This window comes from Pelecanus crispus, chromosome 1, assembly GCF_030463565.1.
Source record: "Pelecanus crispus isolate bPelCri1 chromosome 1, bPelCri1.pri, whole genome shotgun sequence".
Taxonomy (NCBI): Eukaryota; Metazoa; Chordata; class Aves; order Pelecaniformes; family Pelecanidae; genus Pelecanus; species Pelecanus crispus.
This window is the reverse complement of record NC_134643.1, coordinates 207,505,894-207,524,000: the sequence shown is the minus strand read 5'-3', so window position 1 is coordinate 207,524,000 and position 18,107 is coordinate 207,505,894. Positions and strand designations below refer to the sequence as shown.

At 38.6% G+C, this 18,107-nt stretch overlaps 1 protein-coding gene across 1 annotated transcript in view; it reads left to right on the top strand.

Annotated features, from left to right (window-relative positions):
• The first annotated feature begins 2,542 nt into the window (after window positions 1–2,542).
• The window catches only part of RNF17 (ring finger protein 17), a 54,189-nt gene continuing 38,624 nt past the window's right edge, over window positions 2,543–18,107 (top strand). The window contains 11 exon segments of the mRNA XM_075721578.1: window positions 2,543–2,619; window positions 3,275–3,357; window positions 4,063–4,121; window positions 5,192–5,247; window positions 6,764–6,863; window positions 9,125–9,205; window positions 10,723–10,823; window positions 11,644–11,815; window positions 13,228–13,304; window positions 15,664–15,738; window positions 16,939–17,205. Coding sequence (XP_075577693.1) covers window positions 2,543–2,619; window positions 3,275–3,357; window positions 4,063–4,121; window positions 5,192–5,247; window positions 6,764–6,863; window positions 9,125–9,205; window positions 10,723–10,823; window positions 11,644–11,815; window positions 13,228–13,304; window positions 15,664–15,738; window positions 16,939–17,205 — 1,148 coding nt within the window.

Sequence of the window (18,107 nt, the reverse complement as noted above, 5' to 3'; positions counted from 1 at the left end):
ATAAAGACAAAATTTGGGGCGCTCAAGCCTTTCCTCACCTTTGACATAGAGGAAGCAATTTCCAAAGCTAAACAGAAGTTGAGAAAACTCCTGAGATTTTAACTTCATTGCAAAAACTGGTTAGAGAATCTGAGAGAAAAGACAACTGGTATTTACAGAGCAGGAGAAGGGAGTTTAGCTCTTACGGGACACAGAGAGAGACGAATTGGTTGCCTGTGGAGCATGGGGTAGCTGAAGACGGGATGATGATAATGTGCCACAGAACCAGTGTCTAACCCGAGTCTGTAAGTTTTAATGTCAAGGAGAAATAAGAATTTCAGTTCCCAGCCCTGTCTTTTGACAGTATTTTGTAGGACTTCTTCGCAGGTCATTTCTGAAAAACATACTACCGGTAAGGGGAAGTTATACATATATATATACACATATATATACACACACACACATATATATATACATATATATATATACACACACACACATATATATACATATATATATATATATATATGTGCGAGTTCAGCCTGGTTCATGCCAATTTTTAGTCTCACAAATAGGGTTTCCCAGAAACTTTCTGTAGGCCAAACCACACCAAAGGGAACCAGACTGGGCACAAGGCACAGCTGTAAGATTTGACAACAGATCTCCACAGGGACTCTGTACGAAGTCGAGTCTAACCAGGTCCTGGTTAACAACGAGGGCTTCGGAGCAAAATTATGTACACGCTGAAATCAGTTCGATGGCAACTTCTGGAAAATTCTGCTGCTCACAACCAAATCATATACATTCAAGTGTAGATAAACAAAACTAGTGCAAGCTTGCCTGATTGGGGTGTTTTACCAAAAAGTAGGTGAGGACCTAGCTCCACAGAAATAGCTAATTTTTGAACTTTACTGCTCCTTTCTTCATGCTTTTTTCACCATTACTCCTGAAATACTACTTCTACCCTTTCAGCAGACAGGACTGCAGTCTTCTCCTTCGGCTCTTTTCTCAGCAGAGTTACCTTGGCCGCTCCACTGAAGTGCTTTTTGTGTTCAAAAAACGGGTAGATGTGGCACTTCGGGACACGGTTTAGTCCAGTCTACCCTTGATTGGCTTAGAGTAGACTTGGTAGTGTGGGTTAATGGTTGGACTGGATGATCTTAAAGGTCTTTTCCAACCTAAACGATTCTATGATTCCATGATTCTACTCCCTATTGTTAAGCCTAGAGGAGAGTTTGTGAGCTTTCCAACTCTGCCTTGTTATCCGAGTCAAAACTTAAAAAACACTTACAGTACATTTAAAATGGAATTTTTAGGGTAGAACCTAGTTTTACTGTGTGAACAGTGCAAAAATATCAATAAGCTAGGTTTTATTAGGAAGCTTGCCTCTTGGCAGGCTGGCCTAGTTCATGATTTGGCAAGCATCTAAAAGTCGCAGGGGAGCTATCAGTGTACTTTAAAACTTAACTGCGTTTTACTAGGAGTGATTTAAACACAAATTTGGACAGTATCACGCTAAATTTATGGCAGCCAAAACAGGAGTGGTGAAACACTGCAAAAACATCTCTTTCTTGTTCTGCAAATAATGAGAATGCGTGTAGAATAAAGTAACCCCAAAGCATGGACTTAACGGCTTCTAGCCCGGGAGCCACCCTATGCTCAGCAAAGGCCCGCTGGCCTCCCGGCAGGGGCGGAGACGGCTCAGCCCAGACAGCGCCTCGCCGACAGCAGCAGCCCCGCCGCGCCTCAGGCCGCCAACATGGCGGCGAGGCTGCCCGCCCCGAGCCACAGCAACCACCGCCCTCCCCCTCCCGCCTCGCCGTGATTGGCTGCGATGGGAACACGGGGCGACGAAGCGCTCGCTGATTGGTGGCTGGGGTAGCTGTTTTGGCGGGCGGTGGGGCTCCGCGAGGCTGCTTGCGGCGGGGCTGTTCTTTCGTGCTGAGGGGAGTCCCGTCGGGTCCCGTCCCGTCGCGTCCCGTCGAGTCCCGTCGCGTCCCGTCGAGTCCCGTCGCGTCGCGTCGCCGGCGGTTTCGGTATGTCCCTGCTCCAGCTTCTTCACCGGCGACCTCGTGGCACCTGCTCTGGGCGCCGGCAGGGACGAAAGAGCACCTGTCCCATCGAGTGTGTGTGAGTGGGGGGGGAAGCCAGATAGCAGGCTTTAAGGAAAGAAGTCGGGGTCAGTACATGTTGGGTTGCAAACAGGGCGTGAACCTACAGTGTTGAGGTACTGCAGAAAAAAGAACCATGTTGAGGATACATGAGTAGGAAGGAGGTTTGAAGACCAGTAGTGGTGTCTCCCCCTGTGTCTGGTAGGGGTGAGGGCAGGGGCGGAGCAGCATATGTAGGGGAGTAGCTGGATAGTGCAAAACAGGCCAGTGTTTTGCTGTGTTTAAAAGATTTGCTTTTCAAGGAAGATAGGTGTGTGTTTTCTATTAATTTTGTGGCTCTTTTTCTCATTCTTCTCTTTGCCAAGTCATGTAAGTAACTTGTAGTGTTTGTTGAAGTAATGAAATGTGTATGTTGTTGAGAATTTGTCACTTTCTTAAGGTCAGACACTGTCATGAGTAGAAAGAAAGAGTTCTCCTTGTTGGATGACAGTAATGAAGACCTTAACAGAAGGAAAATGAAAGCTATAAGGTATGTGAATTTTGAAATTAATTCTAGTGGTTTTATTATTTTTAAGTTCTAACAGTATAATTATGAGGAAATAGTGTTGAGGAAATATAGAAAATAATGTTTCTGTTCTGTAGTGTTGCAAGTGAGTGCATTTTTATGTGTTACGTACGTGCGTAAAACATGCTGTTTGTGGAAAGTTCTAGCATTTGAAGTACGTCTAGGGACAAAGATTTTAAATGCATCTTGGGATGTTGTCAAATACTGAGTTACTAGGCTACCAATATCTCGTATTGATTTGTATCCATATTTTACAAGTAAATAAAACACTGTTGATCTATTAAATATATTTTTAGTTGAATAACTATAGAATGAATGTGATTATTATATAAAAATCTGTTAATGCTGGTTCTACTTACCTTAAATGCTGGTTCTGCATACCTAAAAGCTGTAGTACTGCTTTTATGGATGATGAATTCAGTATCAGAGGTAAATTGCTTCTCCTCCTGTTAAGAGCGTGACAACAGTTTTTGTGTGCATGGTGCGTGTTTCATTACCTGCACGTTCTTCAACATAGCGTCATTTGGTAAAAAGTGGCAAGCTTAGTTCTAAGAGAGCTGGAAGACAGAATTCATGTTTGGTTGATACTGCTAATGATCTTAAATCTTTACTTCTGAAGGCAATGTCTTAAGATACTAGAAGAGGATTTTACAGAACCAAATCAGAGAAACAGTGATTTGTGTCATATGTCAAAAGCTACAAGTGTGAAAGGTAAGGCTGTTGGATCTTGATTTCTATTTCCAGCAATTTTGTGGTGTCCAGTATTCAGTGTTAAATTATATCTTGTATGGTCCGTTAAAGACCATAGATGAGCTGCCAGATTTGCTTAATACATTGTTTATTCACTACATTTCCAGTACTCAGCAAGAACAACCAATACCTCTTCTCTTCCCCTCCTTCTGTTTTTTCTTGAAAAACCTACCGACAAGTTTGTTTTAAAAGAAACTGATTTTTCTGGGATTTTCTGCTTGAGTGTCTTTTTTCCAAGAGTTGTAAACTTCTGTTGAGTACATAGTATTTATGGATGCTTTATGAAACAGGTTTTTTTTCCTGTACTATAGGTACATATTTTGAATGTGTATTTTCTTTTGCCTTTTTCCCTTCCCTTTCATCTATTTATCCTGTCCTGAATGTAGCAGCAACCTAATATAGCTAGTCACACAGATAATACCCTAATCATTAAATGCAAGTAAGTTTTTGTAATTCCCGGACATCTTCCATATCTGTTTATCTGGACTTCTAGTTTTCAAATTCTGTCATTACAAAAGTCAATGTCCAAATTCCTGTTGACTTGATGAATATTATGTAGAAGACCAGTGATCATGTATTCCTGTTTGTCTGATTGATTAAGATGCCCTCTAGTTAACAACATTCGCAGTCTAGTGTTTCCTGTGCTTGCTTTTACAGCGTTGCATGATGATGTGAAGGATGAAGATGCTGATTTATTTGGTTTCTCTTCTACAGAAGTAAGATGATCTAAAGCTTTCTGTTTGGTAGTCACTGTGATGGGCTGAAATAGTGATACTACAGGATCTTTTCCATTTTCATTGAAAGTGATTAAAGCAAGCTCAGGTCCCCTCTGAGATAAGGGCCTGCGCTTTATAACCACTGCCCCCTAGCAAGACTTCGCCAGCATTTCTCGTTATGCAGTGTAGCTATGTAGCGCATGCACATCTGATGTCCAGACTCTGGTTTTCGGAAAGTTTAATTTATGGTTCTCACTAGTGTCCTGTCTTGCCAACTCTGTTCCACCCTCTTGTCTGCACATAATGTGAAGAAAGCAACTGGTGTATATGTACATTTTGGTTTGGGTTTTTGTTTTGGTTTTTTTTTTTCCTTTAAAAACCTACAAAACTCTTTCCCTGTCAGCTCATAAATAAAAGGACTTAAAAGATTTTTTTGAAAAACTTCACTTTGCACAGTAGTGCATAACTTATGAATATATTTGTTTCTGCATTTAAAATAAATGCTCTGCTTGTGAATCTTTTCTGTGTTATGACGTGCTAATGCCATTTGTTTCACAGAAATCTGTATTTTGGACAAACATTGAATGCTTTTTTATTTTTAATTCATGCAAAAGATAGGGTGTGGCCATTCTGTTTTTTCTGTTACAAAATTCAGATTTAGCCTTTATTGCAAAATACAAATAAGTCTTTGGAATTAAGCCCTGTCATGAAACTTTATTGAAAAATAAGTTGTAATCAGGTTCACTAATGCAGTATGTTATAAGTTTTGCATAATAGTGCGAAAAATACTAAGAGCAAACAGGAAATCAGCATTTCTTTTACTAGGAATACTTTTCATTCTTTTCATTTACCACAAAGATACACAGATGGCTACAGAGCTTTGGCTTGGAAGCCATTTTGCTACACCTCTTGTCGCTCAATTCAACAGCACTAGCCTTGAAGCTTGGCCTCATTGAAATGAGGCGGGGGTGGGTACTGAAGGTGAAAATGGGCTTATAGAACATTTTTTTACTGGGGCTTGGATTTAACCCTGTATTTGAACTTGCTCTACTTTTTCTCTCTGAATTTAGACCAAAACTGATTTTAAACTTGGGCTGTGCAGTGGCGACTCTCAAAGGCTGGCAAGGTAAACCTTTATGAACTCAACTGGTTTTTATCTGTTCAGATGCCACACTGGGGGGAGTACTTGACCGAGCAAGCATTCCTGGCTGGTTTTTTGGGGCTGTTTTTTGGGGGTTTGTTGGTTGCTTGGTTGGTTTTTTAAATGGGTTCTTCAAACTTTACTGATGTATTCTCAGTACGGGTGTCTAGTACTATGGGAACACAGCTCGCTTGACACTTGAGAAAACAAAACAACATTTCACTGGAAGGCAAGAAGAAGCAGATTGGTTTGCCTTGAAAATGTTTGGAACGGAAAGTTTTAAAACACTGTGGTAACTCCCTGATAAGGGTTCAGAGGGACAGTACAGAACTGCTGAAATGCCAGGCTGTGGTAGGACGGACTGTGTCATTGAAGCGCCTCCTTCCCCCCACTCCCCTGCTGTTCTCATTGCACCTTCTGCTTAGATAACCAGTCACAGCTATAAAGATTAGATGCCAGCAATGTTCTGTGGTATTGTCATACCTAAATTACATTAATTTGCTTATTTGTCTAGCCTACGTGAACTTGAAGGAAGTCTTAAAGTGGTTGTCTTTCCCCTCACTGCCATTGCTATGGAGATTCATGTTGATACAAATGAGAATAGGCCCAGATAGAATTATTTTTCTGGGTTTTTCTGCTCGAGTATCTTTTTTCCAAGAGTTGTAAACTTGCGCTGAGTACATAGAACGCAATTACAGTTGTGTTACATAAGGAATTTGTTCTCTACAGATCTGTTCTGTAAGGGAGGTATAGGAAATTAATCTCCTAAGATGGGTGCGTGTAACATGCATTGCTAACCTTGCCCAAAGTAAAGTAGGAACTCAAGATTTCATGTATGGCTGTCAGTCTCTGCAGCAGTGTTCTCCAAGTCCTCTCACAACCCATCAGAAACAACAAGCTGAGCACAGGAAGAACACCACAGTGCGTCCTTCCTGTGATTAGGCTGGTTTATGCAGACTGCTTCTGTGAGAGTCTTGACAGTTGTTTAGATCCATGTTACTGTGCAGAAGAGAAGGGATGGCTGACCATACAACAGAACTTAAGAGCCTTCCTAACAGGTTGTCAGTAGAAGGTTTTAGTATAATCTGTCATGTATTCTAAAGATTTTAACAGCCTAATCAATATCTGATGGGATATCTAAAGGGAAATATTTGGGCAACAAATGAAAAATGAATCCTGGAATGTTAATAGTTACGCATTTTACTCTCATGAGGATAAAAATCACTACCACCTACTAAGGTTTTGTTCAGCCTTGCCAAAATTGTCAGATGCAAAATAGTTACTGGAGATAAATTTTAAGATGATACTAGTAGAAAGAAAACTTTGAAAAATGACGTATCTGTAGTATATCACAATGTGAATTCTACTGTTTTAAAAATAGGTGTGTGTATGTATTTAATGGCAGATTTTGAAATACTCAAATTGTGCCTAAAGTATTTGTGGCAAGTTTGTTATTTTATTTAAAATGTGTAGGCTTTTTCCTTAAAGTTTTGTTCTGCAGGCCCTTCAGTGACAATACTGAAGAGAAAAATGTTCAGCACCCAGTTTCTTCAAGTGGTGGGCTGAGGGATAAACCAGCTCTAGCTCCATCAGCAGACATGGTGTGTTAATATGGAATTTCCTTATACTCTCACTTGTTACTTTTGTATATGCATAGTTAATACTGCACTTCTTAAAACACAAAAACTTGCAGCCTTAATAGTTATGTACTATTATTCCATCTTAACATAGAATTGATGTGCGTCTACAGTGTTAATAAAATAATTAGACAAAATGAATGCAGCTCAAACCCAACCATATCATAGCTGAGGAGGGCTAGTGTATTCACCTGGCTGTGAAACTACATATTTTGAATTTAGCTTTTTTAAAAAACATATGAGGCTTCACACTATTTGGGTTTGGGGCTTTTTTATTTCTTTTTAAATTTGAGACAGCTGCAAGGCTCATGAAGCACATCCTTAAAGTAGTCATTCAGGGCGACAAAGTTGTTGGATAAATGGATCTCTCTTGAAACATTCTGTTAAGTTTTTGAGCCTGATCTTTCTGAATGAGGTTTGTGAAGTTTTAGGCCAGGTGAACTAATGTTGTGGGTATTTTAAAATGCCAGAATAAACGGGAAAGGAATGATATATCCTGTGCCAGTCCTGTTTTCTTCTATGGAGATTGTTCTGTACAGTTACCTTGAAAGAATCATAACTTACAAATGTCTGTGTTGGCTTGTTAGGTAGTTGTGTTATAGTGCCCATTAAAGTTTGAAAACATTTTTCTTTTCTGGATGTTTTTTTGAAAAGTCTATTTGAAATAAAGCCATGTCATCTTATCTTAAAGCCATCTTATCTTAAAACTTCAATATATTACTGTTGACAAAATACTAAAGGAAATAGCCTGAGCTTATCTTTGAAGTATCCTGAGTTTGAGGTCGTACATAATATTTCTGATGGTAGTCACCTCTTCTATTGACAGAATATTTTCTTTTTTTGGAGAAAGTTGTTGAGAATGAGCTCATGTGAAAACCCACACTTACTGAGATCCTAGTCTAACTGCTACTTTTGTTTCTTGATTTTTTTTTTTTGAGACTCCTTTATTTTTGTGGCTGGTGATTACTAGATCTTTGGTAGTATAATTTCTTATATCATTGAATGAGTAAATCCATGTCTTTTAAGTTCTGGAAGGATTTTTATTACTGCATCATTGATCATAATGAGACCCATGAAGTAGGGGGGAGCAATGTAATTCCATGATATTTTTACCTGTTACGTCGTCTTTCATCTGCTAGTCTAATTTCATCTGATAGTGGGAATAGTTGTCATAGGGAACAGTTAACATCCAAGTCATAATAGGAGGAGGGGTTTCTCCCCTTTTTCTGCTCCTAGGAAGGAGACATAATTGGTCTGAGATGTTCAGATACATTAATTGGAAAGCTGGTCTAGAGATGAAGGTGACAGCAAAGATCTTTAATAAACTCTATAATGATGTGTGTGACTAATGGGCTCTCCCAGATTGTAGGCAGTACTTCCTTTCACTTACACCAGTGTCTGGTCAGAGGCAGAACTATTTCAGGTTTTTGACCTCTAAGCTTTAATTTCTCTCTAGTTTGTGTTCTCCTTAACACTAGCAAGGAACCCTTTAGAAATTGGAGATGTTTGCACGTTAGTTAAGTTGCCTTTTGGCACAGTGAACTGGTTGCCTAATAGTGACAGACTTACACAGCACTGTCCCTGACTTTTTGGGGCATCCCCAGCTGATGATGTACTCGTTTTGCTTTTAGTAAAATACCAGCACTCTAACCAGTACTCTATAAACATTAGCTTTCGTGGTGCCACTGACAAAATAAGGCATTCTGTATGTACATTTGCTTCTGTGTCAATTCATATGCAAGTATTTTATTGTCTTTTCTTGCATCAGCATAACACTGCGAGCTTATTACATTTTTTCATTTTTGTTGGGTTTCCGCAAATGATATTCCTAAATATTTTACTTTTTTCTAGGCTGCAGTATTCCTGTTTGTCAATCTTGCATGTTTTTTTTTTCGTCTGTGTAACTTTATTTTGCTTTTCCTTCATGTGCTATCTTTTCATTTGGTTTTTGTGCATATGTGTCTGTGCAAATAAGTTGCATGTATTTAACAGACAACAAAATTTAGAACCCATGTTTCAGAAATACTACAGTGTAAATGTTTTCAGTGCAGTTCAGGTGAGCTAAGTATTTTGGGCCTGTTTGCAGCTATAGTGCTGCTCAGAGCCTTAGACAGATCATCAGTCACCCACATCAAGTGCCTCTGTCAAAATGGCAAACAAGTTTAGCCCATCTTGTCTTCCAGTCATACAAGCAACTTTATATTAATTGGCAAATCTTTCCCCAGGACAGCAAAACTATGGAAGATATTGATGAAGCTTTGTGCATAGCTATTCGTAATCTCAGCCACTTACATGATGCAGATGAGGTGGGTGAATATAAGTTAAATACATCATGAAATACTAAATCCTATCCTTGACTGAAGCTTTTTGTTATGAGTAGTCACACATTAGCATGCTATTTAAACATGCTTTTACTGCCTTGGTTTTGACATCTCTTTTTGTCCTTCAACTGTTTGTGCTGTTTCTGTGAATATACAGCTTTAAACTCCAGGCTATATATATAGTCTGGAGTTGACATACTACAGGACTAGTCTGTAAAGGAGTACATGAGCCTATGCATAATTTAAAGTTACCAGGTCAATCCATGTATTTGGCAGAACCATATATAAGCCAGTCTTTTAAGTACTAAGCTTGTGGTTCCTTGGATCAGGGTAAAATTCAGCATTTGTTTTTGCTCTAGTAACTGTGCTAGCTTCTGAGTTTTCGTGTGCCTCTTTCTGGATTTAAAGTTGGAAAAGAAATTATATTGGCAGCAGAAGTAATAATTTTAACAGACACAATATGCAAAATGTGTAAATCAAGTAATGCGTATAGTATAAAATATGGGAAGAATCCTAAAGTACTGGATAATGCTGTTAATAGGTTTTACTGAATAACCTATGAACTTCATCAATGTTAATTATTTTATTTAAACTTTAACACTTACTAAATGTGCGGTGGAAAAGCTTGCAGTTCTGTCTTTGCCATTTATTTATATTTTACATGTATTCTAAGATACCAGGCATAGAAGTGTTTAATGATCCAAAAGCTTAAAGCAAATTAATTCTACTAAGTGTGGCATGAAGTGTCCTTAAAACCTGCTTTCCGTTCCCTTTCTAACTTGTTTTGTTGCAGTGGCCGATCTGTCAGGTAAGCAAAGTTACGTTAAATACCTAATTCATATACTAATAGCGTCTTGTAACTACCTACCGTTTCAGCAGCTCTAATAACTCATGCATACAACTGTGGTCTTCCAACAGTCTTCCAACAAAGACTGAGAATTGCCAAAGCAGTGTTGCATTACTGAGATTTTTTTCCATAATTTAACATATTAAATGTTACTATACCAACAAAATTGATGCTTAGCCAGAGGAGGAATCTTTATTTTTTTTCCTCTATGCTCACAATGAATTTTAAAAAAGCCCCAAAAAGTGTGTACAGTGCTGTATTAGAATGTCAGGTAAGGAAAGTGAGGCAGTGGGCCCAAGATCTATGTGTTTCTTGCCTTATAGAGCTGAAGACTTCAGTTGACATGAGGATCCTAACAGTGTGAGCTGACTAGAAGTTAGAGAAAACAAAGGGATTAATGAGCCATAATTTTTCCTCTGTTACATTATGTAGTCATCCTCTGATTTGCCTTTTTTTTTGTTGTTGGGTTTTTTTCGTTTTAATGAACCACAGTGTGGTTTAGTGTCACTCTTTCTGCTGGAGTATTGGTCGCTGTCTTACTGTTCATTGCTTCTGTTCTGAGTTTAAAAAAAGAGAAGTAATGTGAGAATAATGAAATAATAATATTGAATAATTAAATACTAAATGCATGTTTATTCAATACTGAATGAAATAGATGCTGAAATACTTGGAATTGAAAGTGAAGCAGGAGGGAGACAAAGTTGCAGAAACTGCAGATAGAACGTTTGATGAACTTATTACTTCTCTCCTGTCAAGGTAGTAATCTGGTTTGTAGGATGTTGGGGGTGAGTTGTATCAAGAAGTTGTTTCTAATTCAGATAAAAGAATTCTAAGTAAAATTTCAGTCTTCCTTGTAGCAGTATTTCATAATACCTGTCTTTAATATTTGTGCAATACTTTTGCCCTTTCATAGTGGCATCTTGAAGCTGGTTTGCATGGTTGGAAAACACTAGCATATGCAGCCTCTGCTCTATAAAAAAAGAAAAAACTTAAAATGCTTTTAATGATGCTAGTTTTCTGAAATACCTCAATTATGAGGCGTTTTTGATACTGCCATTAGTGGATGATCAGTTTAACAGCAAGAATAACTTTTTAAGAAATCGACTTTCTGCAAATTTCTGATAGAAGGCCAAAGACACTTTATGTTTTCATTTTCAAAAATATTTGTATCTTCAGGTTTGGGGGTGGGGAGGGGTGTCAAACTTAGGATTCCAGAAGAGCCTCTGAGAGGGAGACCTGGTATCTTAATAGACTGAATTGCAAAATTGGACTGTTTAGGTTTCAGTTGGATGTGTGTGGAAGTATCAGGAGGCTTGAATGGAAGAGTGCTTTAAACATTGAATAAAAAAATGTTTCTCTAAACAAAGTGCTTTTCAGTGTGAAGTCTTAACTTCTGTGGTTCCCCCAATTAAGTGGGTTTTCTGTGCTTTCCACTCCTCACTGTTTGAGGAAAATGGTACTTCTGTGTGAGTTGTATCCACTTTGTATTGTGGTATAACTGGCAGTTGTGTGTTGAAGTTTGAATCTGTACAGCTGAGTGCTTGTTAAATTCTGAAAAGTAATGTTTTTAATACAGGAAAAGGAAGTTGTGTGCAGAATTAGTGAAGGGCATCAATAACTACAGTGCTGGTATTGCAAAAGCTAAGGAAGTCATTGAAGAGAAGAAAAAGTGCTTGATTGGTGTCATTAGGATTGCAAAGGAATTAAAAATTACACCTTCTGTAAGAACCTATTGTGATCTTGCTCAGGTAGTTACATTCTTGCACTGTGAAATAATTTATTTTTAATGAATACATTCAAATTTGGATTGAAAGTTTCTGTGATCCGTCTTTCAGTTTGCCAACTTCAGTACTGAGATCTTTGCAGTAATGTATTCTTATCCCACCTATATGCATGTACACACATACATGCGCATGCGTGTTGTATTTGGCCTTGGTCATAAATTAGGGTCTGGTGGCTGATGTGAAACAAAAAGGATAGTCCTTGCCTTGAAGAGGTGGCTATGTGAGACAGCAAATGGAGGACAGGAAAACTGTGACACAGTACTGATCAATGAAAGGGCAGTGTTTTCAGCACTTTAGAAGTCTCTTAAGCCTTTCCCATTCCAGAGCTTTCCAACCTTCTCACTGAACTACTCTGGAATTAATAGCCACACTCTCCTGATCCTCTTGGTCCCAGGCCTTTGCTTCCATTCTTCCTTCCCATCATATCTGCTGTTTATAGAAGCCCATGCTACCTGCCATGCTGTGTCAGACCAAAGGTCCATCCTGTGAAGTCTCCTGTCTGTGAAAACAGAGGGGAAAAGATGTTTGGAGGAAGAAACTAAGAACCTGGGCATTTAGTGAGTGTAGGAGCTTGAAGGTTAAGGATTTTATGATCACTAGGGTACATCAGGGTCATTACACTGAGTAAACATTGCCTCACTATGTCATAAGCTTGTGTAACGCTTCCTTGAATGTCTTCATAATGCTTGTAGCAATGTATATGTGGGTGTACATACATACACATTATATGTATGTATTCATATACAGTGGCAGTGAATTCCATATTTTAATATTTAAAATGAGGTTTTTATAAAACAGCTCCTGCTCTTTTTAAATGTGCTATCCAGTTACTTCATTTGGAGCCTTTGTAGTCCTTCTGTTGAGAAAAATATTGAATAACTGGTCTCGTCATTCTTTGAAGTAGTGTGATTTTTAGACTTTCATGTTCACTGCATCCAGTTGTCACTTTCCATATGAAGAAACTTAGTGTTTCTCATCTGACTCGGAAAAGAAGTCTGATCTCTCCTTTTTTTCTGTCATTTCCCTCCATCTTGCCCAGTGTGAATTTTGGGAGCTGGCACCCACCACTGTCCTCCCGTAGGCCTATTTTCTTACTTAGAAGTCACCTTCTCAGTAGCTCTTCACACAAAAAGGAAGATCTGACTCCTGCTTCTGTTTACATGCTAACATTACAAAATCCCCAACCATTAGGTTTTAACAACGTAAGAAGACATAATTGAGAACTGGCTATTGGCTGTTAAGGAATAGACTCTTGGGGTTTTTTTTCTGTAAAATTGAAGATGTCATACTCTGGCTTTGTCATGTTGTAGATAATAGGCACCTGTATAATCTGCTTTTTGTATAACAGAAGCTAAGACTGTACTTCTTAATTTCAGGTTATTTATAATTTAAAGTTGCCAGTTGAGGCTGAGCTCTCAAGAGTGAATAGTTTGAAGGAAAAAATATCTCCAAGGTAAATGACTGGAGCGGGAGGTATAGTGGGAGGTAAATGGATGGACTGTTTATCTTAATTACAAGAACTGTTCATATAACAGTTAAACAGCAGAAATCGAGCTGCTTCACTTGCACTTTACTGAAAAATTACTAGTTCAGATGCGTATAAACTCATCACTAACAATGTGCAGTAACCTTTGTCTGAGGCATCAGGGAGAAAGCACATGGAATTGGCTGCTATATATGCATTTAAAAAATCCTGGACAGACTTCTGCCACTTTTAAATGTCCTCTCCTTCCCTTATAAGTAGAAATAAATTGGGGAAATAATGGTAATGGCTTAATTATTTTTTAAAAAAACAATCTGTTTCTCACCTTCAGGAAAGACTTAAATGCTTTTTGGGGCACTGATGCCTAAGAAGAAATTTGTGGAAAATCCCAGTTAGCCTGTTGCCCTTGTTGGAAGTGACAAATATGATTTCTGTACCAGAAATGAGCCAGAAAAATGTGTCATGGCTGTGGTACAGCTGACCCTATGCAGCTTGGGTATAAGGCTGGTCAGAGTACTGTAATCCTAATGTATAAAGGCAACATTCAGGAATGATGGAGGAGGGACAGAACAAAGATGGTGTTAGGTTGGAACATCTGGGAATCCCATTATATTTCAGGACATGGAACTACTCTGGGGGATGGAGTGGTTGTGTGCCATAAGATTCTGACTGGCACAGAGGAATGAAGCTCAGAGTTGATTACTTGATTACTTGCATGCAAAATGTGAAAAATTATCATAGAATCATTTAGGTTGGAAAAGACCCTTAAGATTATAGAGTCCAACTGTTAACCTAACACTGCCAAGTCCACTACTAAACCATGTCCCTAAGCGCCACATCTACATGTCTTTTATATCATAGAATCATAGAATGGTGTGGATTGGAAGGGACCTTCAAAAGTCATCTAGTCTCCCCCCCCTGCAATGAGCAGGAACACCTTCAACTAGGTCAGGTTGCTCAGAGCCCCATCCAACCTGACCTTGAATGTTTCCAGGGATGGGGCATCTACCACCTCTCTGGGCAACCTGCTCCAGTGTTTCACCACCCTCATTGTAAAAAATTTCTTCCTTTCATCTAGTGTGAATCTGCCTTCTTTTAGTTTAAAATTGTTACCCCTTGTCCTGTCACTTACAGGCCCTGCTAAAATCTCTGTCCCTGTCTTTCTTTCAGTACTTAAAGTCCCCTTTAAGTACTGAAAGGCTGCAATAAGGTCTCCCTGGAGCCTTTTCTTCTCCAGGCTGAACAACCCCAACTCCCAGCCATGTGCCTCCAGAGATGGTGACTCAACTGCTTCCCTGGGCAGCCCGTTCCAATGCTTGCCAAAAATTGTGACTCCTCCTGTCATATGTTAGTTGAGTCATTAGAATATGGAGAAAGGAATCTTGTAGATCATCTTTTTGTAAACTCAGTGACTTGGTAGGTGGGGCCTATTGTGAAGATAATGTCAGTGGTAAATGAGAATTTCAGAGAAGCCTATTTAAATGCACAATGGCAAACTCTCCCAACCTAGAAGAAAGCTAAAACATGACAAAATCAAATTTGTTTGCGTTGGAAGACCTTTTAAGAACTTGAACAAAACAGGGGAAGAGGGACATCTGATGAAGGATGAATATAAAGGCCTTGCATGCTAGTGTCACTCCAAAATAACATCAAAGGTGAAAAAATCATAGCTAGGAGGTGCAGAGGAGTTGAGATGCATTCTGTAGATATAAAATACTGTAGAATGAAGGGTAGATATATTCCTGAAAGGGCAGGGGGGAGAAGAAAAGATGGGCTGTTCAATACTGCTTACACTTCAGTTTTTGAAATGGTTCGTTATAACTGGACAGCAAAGCTAAGGATTTGATTGAATGAAGTTATATTTACAGTTGTTACCCTAACTGTAAAAGTACTTAAAAGATTTCGCTAGCTTTCATCACTAAAGGAATCAACTGTTTATTAGTGTAACAATAAACAGAACAAAAAGAACATACATTTTGGACTTCAGTTATGGTTTTGTTCTTCAGGACTGTTGGAGAATTCTATTTCTCCGTGCAGAATAATTTATTGAACTAAACTGGCAATAGGTGTGAAAACTCAGTTAAGTGAATGTTGGAGTACTCTGCGTGAGAGAGACAAAGTAAAAGGCAAGAGAGTTTTTAAGTATGAATGTGAAGATAAATGAGCAACCAAATCTGTTGTTAATAGGAGTGGAAGAATTAAACTGGAGTAGGTATTAATCTCTTATTTTGCCCCTCCATGAATATTGTGCTGAAGAATGTTGTACATCTCAAACTGTCAGAGTGATTTAGGTATTCACCTTTTGTAATTTTTCTTCTCTTCTCTCAAGATTCTTCCTAAACGCTGATGAGATTACATCTTTGTTAAAAAATTTGGGCAAGATTGAATGGGGAACAACAGGGCAGTAAGTATTTTTTTAATAAAGAGGATAGGTACAGTGACTTACCTGTTCTTCTGGTGGTTAAATATTTATTGGAGAATAGATTTAAAAATGAGATCTGTATATGCTTATGAGTTTGTAAGAGTATAATGAAACCGAGCAAAACTTTAGATGCTGGTATTTCAATCAGCATTCCAGTTAATCCAGTTAGTGTTTCAGTTCTGACATTTCAGTTTTACTTGTGTTTCACCCAACTATATTTCACAGTATCACTTAAGTTATCGAGATTTTTTTTTTTTTTTTTTTTTTTAATGCTGTGTGCATTTCAGCTTTGGCTGGCATTTAATGATACAATAGTAGAATCATTTAGGTTGGAAAAGACCTTTAAGATCATGAAGTCCAACTGTAAACCTAACACTGCCAAGACCACCACTAAACCATGTCCCTAAACACCACATCTACACGTTCATAGTACATGTAATAGAGATGTTTATCATTTCAGCATATGAAAATTACTTCATATAAGTGTAAATAAATCTCTAAAATCAACAAAATACTGAAATTTATAATATTTCCACTTCACAGTCTAAATACTGATTGCGTCAGATGCCAAAAGAAATTACTTAAGATGAACTTGAACCAAAAAAACTCCTGACTTTTATTTTAAAAATTACAATTGCTTTTATTTTAGTAGTCCCTTTATTTATTTTTCCCCACAGTCTTTGGCAAAAACTTGAGAAAATGGAATGGAGTTGCTGTTAGGGCAGTTGTAGTTAGCACTGGTTATGTTAAAAAAGGATTATTGCATACTGTAATTTTGAAAATCCTGCAGATTACAGTGAAGAGTAACTGTTAGGACAGAAGCATCTGACATGCCTTTTGTTCTTAACATGAACTATCTCACATTATTAATTTTTTTTTTCAAACAGTTTGTATTTGTACCTATGGTCTCTGATCATTTAAGGAGGGGTAGCTCTTGTACTGAGCTGTGCTCAAGAATATGTGCCATTTCTGTGCAAATCCTTTTTAGGTTTCAGAAATCATGTTACTGTTTTTGTTGTCTTGGTATTCAAAAACACAGTTTATTTCAACCAGCTTTTATGATGTGTTTTCTTAACATAGTGGTATGTTTTTAATAAAACCTCTGCTTTGAATTGTGTGTTTTTCTGAAAACAGACTGGATTATATTAATTTGTCTCCAAATAAATGTTTTCCCAAATACAGTGAAGATAGCATACAACACGCTCTTATCCTTGATGACAAAGAAGAAATGCCACGCTGCGATACTCAATCATCTACAGAGAATATGTTTCCAGCACTTAGCAGAGAAAGTAACATAAAGGCTCTTGCAAATAAACTCGGTGTTCACAAAGAAGTGAAAAATACTCAAGTACAAGAAACACTTTCTATTATACGTCATCAGGGTATTCCTGCTCTACCCAAGTCTCCATCCAGCCCTGATGTCATAATAGAAGAAATACTTGAAGATGACGAGGAAAGTAAGTTTCTTAATACCTGATGCTTGAGATGTTCCATTGTTGAGCTGATGTTATTCATGTGTTTTGTATTATGTTGTGTGTTTGCAGTTAAACTCGGCTCATACGAATTCTTTAATGATCTCTGTATTTCACTTTATCTTCCTTTGAGTTACCATGATTTTTGTTCTCCTTCAGCTTAGCTTAGTGAAAACTTTCTCACAAGTTCTCTCAAAGAGGGGTCATAAGTTCTTGTGTGCCTGGATGATTCTCTTTGACTCTTGGTGATTACAGTCATCCTCAGAGTTTCTGACATTGGCTCTTGGAGGATGCTTGTCTGGCAGTTCCCTTGACTTCCTGGATCTTCTCAGAGAGCATTGTCCTAACGTTAACTGGCGGTAACAGTTACGTTCTTCAGCTTGTCAGGTTTTCCCTGGACTGCATTAGTAAGAGTGTAGCTTGCCCTGTTGGTCCAGGAAGTGATCCTTCCCCTCTCTTAGGCTCTTGTGAGACTGAATCTCAAGTACTGTGTCCAGTTTTGGACCCTGCAGTACTGAAAGTCACTGTCATACTGGAGGGAGTCTAGCAGAGCCTACCGAGCTGGTGTGCAGGAGGTGTTCAGGGATAGGGCTGAAGGTGTTAGGAACAAGGATGAAGAGGCAGACAAAATATTTCATAAGCAGCTGGGAGAAGTCTCAACAGTCGTTAGCCCTTGTTCTTGTGGGGGACTTCAACTTACCAGCCATCAGCTGGAAATACAGTACAGCAGAGAGGAAACGGCCTAGGAGGTTCCTGGAGTGTGTGGAAGATAACTTCCTGACACAGCTGGTGAGTGAGCCAACTAGGGCAGGTGCCCCACTGGACCTGTTGTTTGTGAACAGAGAAGGACTTGTGGGTGGTGTGAGGGTTGGAGGCCAT